Here is an 8,314-nt window from a genome sequence, read left to right as displayed (position 1 = left end):
TTCAATCTTTACGGGTATAACATATTGACGCTTAGATTATATCCTACTACTCCATTCGTTTTAAATTATAGATCCTTTTGATATTGCTAGATACATAGTAAAATCTATACCACTAGAAATATCAAAACGACCTATAAATTGGAACGGAGAGGGTACTACGCAGTATCGTCAGAGAAAAATTTAGCACTTAATTGCAAATAGCAACAAAAATAAACCACCTATGTCCGTCGATCTTCAGTTCGAAAAGAGGGATTAACCCAAAAAAAATGATAGACCGTTTAGAATGGCTTATCTCAAAATAGTTTCATTAAAGTAGGTGAAATAAAAAAAACAACTTCACCCAGTTTTAGTCCATATTAGACTGAGCGTAGAAAAGATCTCACATCATAATATCTCAATGTGTGTAAAACAGGTGAAACCGAAAAACGGAATACGTCCTCCAAACAAGCTCCAAATAAATTGTTGGCTTTAGCATTACTGATAAAATATTATCAATGCTGGTAATTTTTTCAACATTGAAGATTGTCAGGATTTACCTGCTAATCCTTAGTTGTCGCACGTATTTTTAATAACCGTAGGAAACAAGAATTTATACTGATAAAAGTTTAGTGAATAAAAATTATATATCTATAGCAAACATGTATATAGGGCAAGGATATCTCTACAATTAAAAAGAACAAAGTTTGGAAAAAAAATCTGCCTCCCCGTAAGTCTGCATGCTAATCGTTTCCCCGATACCTCAGAAAACCGCGCGTCTTCCCACGTCCTCCCCGCGTCTGCCCACCTCTTCCCCCGTTTCGAAGCAGTTCCAGCTCCGCCGCCCTCCCCGACGCTCCCCCAGGCAGTTCCAGCTCACGCGCTCGCCGCCGTCCACGCGCTCGCCGCCGGCATCGCCCTCTCCGCAACGCTCCCCCCCTCCCCCGCCCCCCGCGCGCGCTCGGGCTGTCGCCGCTCTCCCCCGCCTCGCCGACGCCGCTCTCGCCTCCCCCCTCACGCCGTTTCCTCCCCACCCACCAAACCATACACTCCGCCCATGACTCCTCGACAGCATCGCGGCCGCGGAGGACGTCGCCGGCGCCGGCTCCTCGCTCCAAGTCCGCATGAGGTCGCTGGCCTGCCTCCGTGCCCGACGAGTACCTGCCAACCCTAGGCCCTAGGCCCTAGGCCCTAACGCCCTCCCAACCCTAGGTCCCTTCTTCCCTTCCTCCTTCCCCTTCACACCTCCGATTTCGCGCGCCCTCGTCCCGCGCCCAACCTTCCGGAAGTTTCTGGAACCTAGGGTTTCGAGCCCCAATCCCGGGAAAGATGCTTTCTTGCACCTAGTAGCCTCGCGTGCTCGGGGGCGGAGGCATGGACGGCGGCGCCGGCGGGGATGGTGGCTCGAGCGGCGGGAGGTTCCCCATTCTGCAGGCGAACCGGGACCCCGAATCGAACTGGGAGGTGGATGTCGCTAAGAGACTCGAGGAGTACCTGTTCAAGATCTGCTCCGGCGAGGTCACGGGCGAGGACGGGGCCCACTCTGTCAACTTCGCCGAAGGTACGGTGATGCCGAGGACCGTGGTTTCTTGCGGGTTGTTGTTTGGGGTGTTCATTTTCAGGGGTTGCGCTATCTGTTGGGGTTGGGAGAGCTGGGAATCGGGACGGTAGAAATTTTGACACTTTTAGGTGAATTGGTTGTGTATGGAGGACCCACATAGTTGGGACATGTGGAATTGTTTGATTTGTGTGGTTTTACTTTCTTTCGGTTAAAATTTCAGGGAAAAGCAGCTTCCTTTAGTTGAAACCAGTTGTTTTACTCACCCAAGGGTTCTTCTTACAAATGACAATCAAATAAGGGTTTAGTATTAGAAGAAAGTTCATTTCTTTTGCAAGTCCAAAAGCTGCTTTGTTAATTTGTGTTTTCTTATCTTCAGCGGCGCTGTTACTCCAGGGATCAGTTCAAGTGTACAGTAGGAAGGTGGAGTACATGTACTCATTGGTGCTTCATGCGTTGGAATTCCTCTCACAAAAGAAGTAAGGAAAGATTGGTGCTGTCTTCAATTTTATTTATTATGTGCTAGATTGCTTCCATGGACCGTGGACACTATATGTAATATTACTCCTCGCATGTTGGCCTGAAACTGACAGTGATAAATGCATGCCACATCTAAGTGTAGGCTTTCAAAATGTCACATGGCAGATACACATTCCACTGCTTGTTTTGGACCATTAAAGTCCGTATCGAAATAAGGCATTTTTAACTGTATGTTAAAAGTGTTTAAAATATGATCAGTTTCCCCTTTATAGGAACTCGGTGAGGTTTGCTTGTTTTGGATGATGCCCTGCTTTCATTCTTCATGCAACACCTGGGATTTGCTCGACCATGCAGGGTGTTTTGTTTTTGTTACGAACTTTCTGTGTGGCTCCTGAACTGGACTCAAGATGGATAATGCCCAACACATTGCTAAGTGAATACCTTTCTGTACTTTTGGAAGATAGTAATCTAATCATTGTTATTAAGGCACCACTTAGGTGTTGCTTTGGCATTGTGGTGGTTCGCTGTTAGGTAGATGCCTCGCCTAATGGTTACATGGAGAGAAAGGGATGAGAGGATCACATGTGTGTTGCTGTAATTGGGTCCCTCCTTGCAAAAGAGTTCATTACCATCCTCTGGAGTTGAAGATAATACAGTAGCTGCTGCTGCAGCTGCTGCAATTCATGGGGAAGAAAGGACCGAAGAGATGAGAAGGTAAAAAGCGAAGATGCAATGGCAGATGGGTGAGTCCAATGGCTCGTTTCTTAGATCACGAACAGCCAAATGGACCGTATCGGTTTATGTGGGCCTCGTAAATCCTCTCATTTCATCTACCCTTTTCTTTTTCTTCTGTTCTTCACTGCAGCCATCCTTGTCCCTTCCCACATCAGCACAGGCATCGTCACATCCTTTGCTTTAACGCTGCTACTACCACTCTTCATCTCACCACCAGTTCATCCTCTTTTGCTGCCTCTCAAGTCCTGTACGTCCCCCTCCTAGAAAGGATGTAATAACTCATTGCCTAATGTATGCCACAGACACCTAAGAGTCAATGCAGTGGATAGGCACCTCATCTTGCCTTACCAGCTTCACAGCCTTCAATTGAGTACATATTTGGAACACTTGTGGAAAAAATACTGCATGCTCTGATAAAAATCTTGATGATTCTCAGCATGTAGAACTGCTAGGAGAAAATACTTCTGATTCATCAAGTTGTCATGGTATGTAGAGGGGTTGTTCCTATGGCTGCCTAGATCAATGTCATGCCTTGGGAATTTCTCCAACACATCATATACTAATCTTTTCTTGTGAGCTACAAATAGTCTAAAGCATTTTAACTATACCAGGCAGGATCAGCATGAAAATGGCTCAGCCCATGGTAACGAAAATGATGCCAGCACGATATCCAATGAAGAAGATGATGTATTTATGGGGTTAGATGATGTCCCAGGTCAGTGGACCCTTCACAGAATCAGCTGCTTACTTTGAAATGACATGGAGCTAAGAACCTTGTTTTTTCGGGTTAAAATTTATCAGTGGAAGCAAGGATCTCTCTGGATAACAATGTCGATCGAGATGATTTACAAAGAAAAAATGTGAGGCCACCAGCAAATCTGCTGGTGTTTGAAGGAGATTGTTTGGATAGCGAAGCGAGTGAGCTAGACTCGTATTTGGTAAACTTTATTTATATCCCCTTTATTGCAACTGCAAAACTGGCCATTATTTACTTCATACTGAAATAGCGTAGTTATTTGTGCATTACAGTTGGCAACATGTGATTTTTACGGAGATTTCCTTCTGCTGGATCCATGTGATGCGCCAGCTGTTTTTGAATTTCTGCAAGGAAAATGTTCTGGTAAAGAAAATAATTTGGCTCATCAAGGCAGCTCAGTGCCTTCTAAAAACCGACCCAGTGTGTTCACTTCCCCAAATGGAAGATCAGGGGGCACAGGTCGTAAATTGGCCCCTGGAAATGTCCAAGAAGATCTAGATCCAACTCAGGAGAATCCTGGCCAATCAAATGCAAATAAAACTGAAGATAATACCAATGCAGGTGGCAACGGATGGTCTTATCGTGTTGACCATGACTTTCCAGGTGATTACATACCACCTGACCCAGATGATTTAGAGGATTCTGTTGATCCTGTTGGGGAGGATTCTGATGATGAGGATCCATGGAAGCCTTTGAATCCCTATGAACCTGGCAACCTGAAGATTAAACCTTACAGGAGAGGTACTGGAAGCTGTTGTGGACATATCGACATATCTATTCTATTAGTGCCTTATAAAACTATTTTGATGACTTTTGTATTGAACTATTTTTCCTGATTTGTTTTGGAACAGTTAAAGGTTCTGCACGGCAGGTTATCGGCACTGCAAAAAAGAAAACTCTGACATCTTTATTTCCTATGGCAAAGATGGATGGTGTCATTATACCTGAACATGCAATGTCTTTTGAAGCACAACAATCTCAGCAGGAGGAAATTCATGCTTCCCAATCACCCCCTCCATATGAAATGGTACTCAGCATCGTTTCTCATGTGTACAAATCAGTCACGCATGTCCAATCATTGTGACTTATTTATCTTTTTGTTAACTATCCAACGTGCAGCTTATGAGGTCATTTGAATATGGAGAGCAAGGAAATCCCGATGTGTTTGGAGATTCAAACTATGATATTGGACCCGATATTGGTGTTGGTTTTGATGGTCCTGATGATTCAGATAGTCCAATATGCGGCGACATTGGTGTTGCTATTGAGAGTCCAACATGTCCTTCTGAGGTTTATTTATTTTTATACTTTAGTTTGCTGGTTGCTTTGGTCAGTTCAGCATTTTGGTAATGTTACATGTTTATTTTACATCTGTTCAGAGAAAGGAAGAACCTCCTAACGGGACTCAAGTTTCACAGGAGAATATGGATACACATGAAAGCCTAGACGATTTGTGTCGGTCTCATCTGGTAAATCTTGAGAGTACTGCTAATGGTTCTGTGTTCCACACATCTATGCCTCTCGATCTCTTTCAAATTCTTTTGGACATATGTTTGCGCATCTTGGTGCCATTCAAGTCAATATTTCAGGAGTCCAAATGCACTAGGGTAAAGCTTGTTTTGTATAGCTTGTTCCTGCACTGGATAACAGTTCTTTATATGGTTATCCTCTCAGCCATCGTTGTATTTCATAATTTTGGACTTTACGACCAAGTTTCTGTAACAAAGCATCTGAAAGAATTGGTTATGATTAGTAAATTCCCATGCACAAATATGTTGCTATATTGGTGCTAACTGTGTTCAACAAAATATTATATTGCCGGTATGTTTAGGGCAGCCGTAGCATGGAAAAACACCGGTCTTAAGCACAACGTGGCTTACTTGAGGTCGACCTAAAATGTTACAGGGTCGATCTTTAGCCAAAAGTCTTGTGGATGGGTAACAAGCTTGAGGTCCAAACTTATGGAATAAACAACGAGCAAAGTACAGAGATCTCTTGTTTTGCTGCGAGTCGGAACAGATAGCTTGAGGCTTGTTGAGTCCGAGGAAGATGCATCGCATCATAAGGACCGGTCGCTGGAGGATCATCGAGTCCGGGCTCAGGTAAGAAGCGTCGCCTCACCTGTGCTGGCAATGGCGGCATGGCATGGTGTGGTCATCCTATGTACCTCCTCGCAGCCGGATGTGGAGGTGAAGAAGACATGATTCACCATGGGTCCCTTGTTTTCGACTTAGCTGCAGAATCTGGCTGGACTGAGCTGCATCTGCCAAGAGGAAAAAATGATCGATTTGATAAGATTTTGAGGGCTGTGGGGATAATTTGAGGCTGTAGGAGGGAGTTCAGGTGAATGTGAGCTTGATTGATATGGCATGGCCAGCATCGTCCGTGAGAAAAAAAAAGAGGGGGGGGGGGGGGGGAGGAAGAGCACCGTGGTTGGAGGAGCGGAGAAGAAGATGGAAGGGTCGTTGGGGATTTTCTGATTCTTTATTTATAAGTAGGCCCCATGTTTTTAAGCCCACCTCACACTTATACAAAACCAACCAGGCCTTTGTCACATCACCACTTGTTTCCCTTTAGTGTGTTCTCACCTTTCATGCATGCACTGGTTAATGTAGATGACCAATATGTCATCTTGGCCATATGTTACTGTGCCTCCCATATAGATGATCCTTGTAACATTGCTGCCCAGTCTATTATACAGCTGAACCAGAAGTACAATGAAAGATCAGAGCAAATCCCTACCAACTGAGCTATAATGTACAGTCCAACACCACCCACCCAGCCTCCGGCATGCGCAAAAGCACATGTGGAGGTGATGCTTCATGGCTTTTATGGTTAGAAAGTTCACTTTCACTGCTTATTTCGAAAAACCAAATTTCGATTGAGAGCACATGTGGAGGTGATGCTTCATGGCTTTTATGGTTAGAAAGTTCACTTTCACTGCTGATTTCCAAAAACCAAATTACAATTGAGAACTTTCTAATTGTGAGCTGTGTCCTGAATTTATCTTTGCTCCTCGTTTTGAAAACTGACAGATAACTCTCTATACAGAATGCTCTCCTTGCCAGTATAGCTGAGGTTGAACAGCAGAGTGAGATGGATGCTCGAGTTTCGACGTGGAAAGAAAGAATTGAGCATGCCTTGGAAGAGCAGGTTTGTTCCTGGCTTGAACTGCCTAACATTCCCCATATACAAATTTGTTTAGCACTTACCCCTCATGCATACTATGTCTTCTCAGGATAAAAATCCACCTTTTGATATCGGTTCATATGGAGAGCAAATCCTTGACACTTTTTCATCAAGTACAGACAATATGGGGATTGCATCTTTTAGTGAGATTGTTAGTGGCAGACCAAAGTATGAGGTTGCACGAACATTCTCTGCCCTGCTCCAGCTGGTAACCCCCTTACCCCTTCCAGTATCATATAATCTGGCGAATCCTGAGCATTTCTAAGCCACATTATTGTTCCAGGTGAACGGCAGAAGTGTTGATCTGGACAAAGGACAAGCCACGAATGAGCTGGTGTGTCACACAGCTGAGAATCCATTCCATGTAAAACTCATCGGTCCCAACCGGAGGCCAGAAATGGAAGCACGCTTTGCACGGAAGAGAGGGAAGTCCCCACTGCAAAATCCTGGCCAAGGTGGTGAGTCCTCCCTGGCGCAACGGGAGCCCCCGAAGAAACCAGCGCATAAAAATGGCAAGATTCCAGTCAAGACAGCTATCAGGCTGACCCCTGATGGCAAGCGAAGGCGAAGGTCAGCTGCTCACCTAATGCAGCCGATCAATCTGGAATCCAGCGGATGAACGGATTGATTTGTGGGCATCCAGAGTGTGATTCTTCTAATTGTTGTAACCTCAGTGGCAGCTTCATTAGCAGGGTAGGCTGTAAACCTGTAAGTTATGACTTAGGCCTAGCTAGCGGGTGTACATGTACAATAGTTTGTTGTGCTGTTATGTAGGTATGGTATCAGCCCCAAGTGTAATGTTAACAGGGCAAGATTTGTTGACGGACTTGCCCTTTTATATATACCGGGACGACATTGTCAAGTGATTCATTCTGATTCAATAAACTAGCATTTTGTCGAGTCTGCTGGGTAAGTTGCTGGCGTGGTCTACTGTATTGAAACTGCATGCCTCAAAACTCAGTATTGGTCCTTCATTCCATGCGCTCTGACAAATTTCGGATTTTATAGTGTTGAGGTCGTATTTAAATTTGATAACGATATTTTTTTTTTTGAAAATGGCAACTTGAAAGGGAGCGCAGCACATGAATAAGCTGATGATTCTCCTACCTGCTACACAGAACATAAGGCAGGTAACCCAATACATCAAGCCGATGCTTCTCACACTTGCCAACAAAACAATCACAGTATCACACAACAAAGCCTGCAATAGAATTTGCACCATAGCCCAAACTACAAGCTCCGGGCTACCCACAAGATTTTTGACACTTACACCATCGCCAACTTCCAATTACTGAATAACAGGAAAACCTTGTAGGACCAAATGGCCGTACAGCTAGCTATATCACCGACGCGTTAAACATCACAAGTGAGGAGATGATGGAGCGTGGCAGCCTCCCGAAGCCGCCGTAGATTGTTCTCCTTCACAGCTCCAGTGCGGCCATTCCTTGCAGAAACAATAAGCCCGTTCACTGGATCAAAGCATCAGCAGTCTGGGGCAATCAAAACTAGCACAAATGGAAATCGAATGTTTCAAAAGGTTTGTTGCATTCACCTCTTGTCGAGTTCCACCTTCTTTTCCAGGTCTTGCACCAGAACTCGCAGCATTTTGATGTGGTGAT

The 8,314-nt window shown here is 44.7% G+C and overlaps 1 protein-coding gene across 5 annotated transcripts; it reads left to right on the top strand.

Annotated features, from left to right (window-relative positions):
- Window positions 1–744: 744 nt before the first annotated feature.
- LOC112884979 (condensin-2 complex subunit H2-like) lies at window positions 745–7,595 on the top strand. 5 transcript variants are annotated; one of them, XM_025950636.1, is made up of 11 exons: window positions 754–1,537; window positions 1,914–2,013; window positions 3,361–3,464; window positions 3,551–3,687; window positions 3,779–4,247; window positions 4,358–4,533; window positions 4,626–4,796; window positions 4,886–5,113; window positions 6,558–6,659; window positions 6,745–6,903; window positions 6,979–7,595. In XM_025950636.1, the coding sequence occupies exons 1-11, from the start codon at window positions 1,351–1,353 to the stop codon at window positions 7,312–7,314; spliced, it is 2,169 nt and encodes a 722-aa protein (XP_025806421.1). In that variant the 5' UTR covers window positions 754–1,350; the 3' UTR covers window positions 7,315–7,595. The 5 variants fall into 5 exon arrangements, 4 of the variants coding, with proteins under 4 accessions (XP_025806421.1, XP_025806425.1, XP_025806423.1 ...); XM_025950640.1 differs by having other exon boundaries at window positions 1,339–1,537; window positions 4,886–4,975; XR_003227209.1 differs by lacking the exon at window positions 6,979–7,595 and having other exon boundaries at window positions 745–1,537; window positions 4,886–5,608; window positions 6,745–6,803.
- The last annotated feature ends 719 nt before the right edge of the window (window positions 7,596–8,314 follow it).

This window comes from Panicum hallii, chromosome 3 (genome assembly GCF_002211085.1).
Source record: "Panicum hallii strain FIL2 chromosome 3, PHallii_v3.1, whole genome shotgun sequence".
NCBI lineage: Eukaryota > Viridiplantae > Streptophyta > Magnoliopsida > Poales > Poaceae > Panicum > Panicum hallii.
This window is presented reverse-complemented; position numbering and strand designations above follow the sequence as displayed.

Bases quoted from the DNA above. Each gene is read 5' to 3' on its own strand.
- LOC112884979 (XM_025950636.1), top strand. From the start codon at position 1,351: ATGGACGGCGGCGCCGGCGGGGATGGTGGCTCGAGCGGCGGGAGGTTC. The intron at 6,660-6,744 runs GTTTGTTCCTGG...ATGTCTTCTCAG, and splicing joins AGCATGCCTTGGAAGAGCAG to GATAAAAATCCACCTTTTGA. The intron at 6,904-6,978 runs GTAACCCCCTTA...TTATTGTTCCAG, and splicing joins TCTCTGCCCTGCTCCAGCTG to GTGAACGGCAGAAGTGTTGA.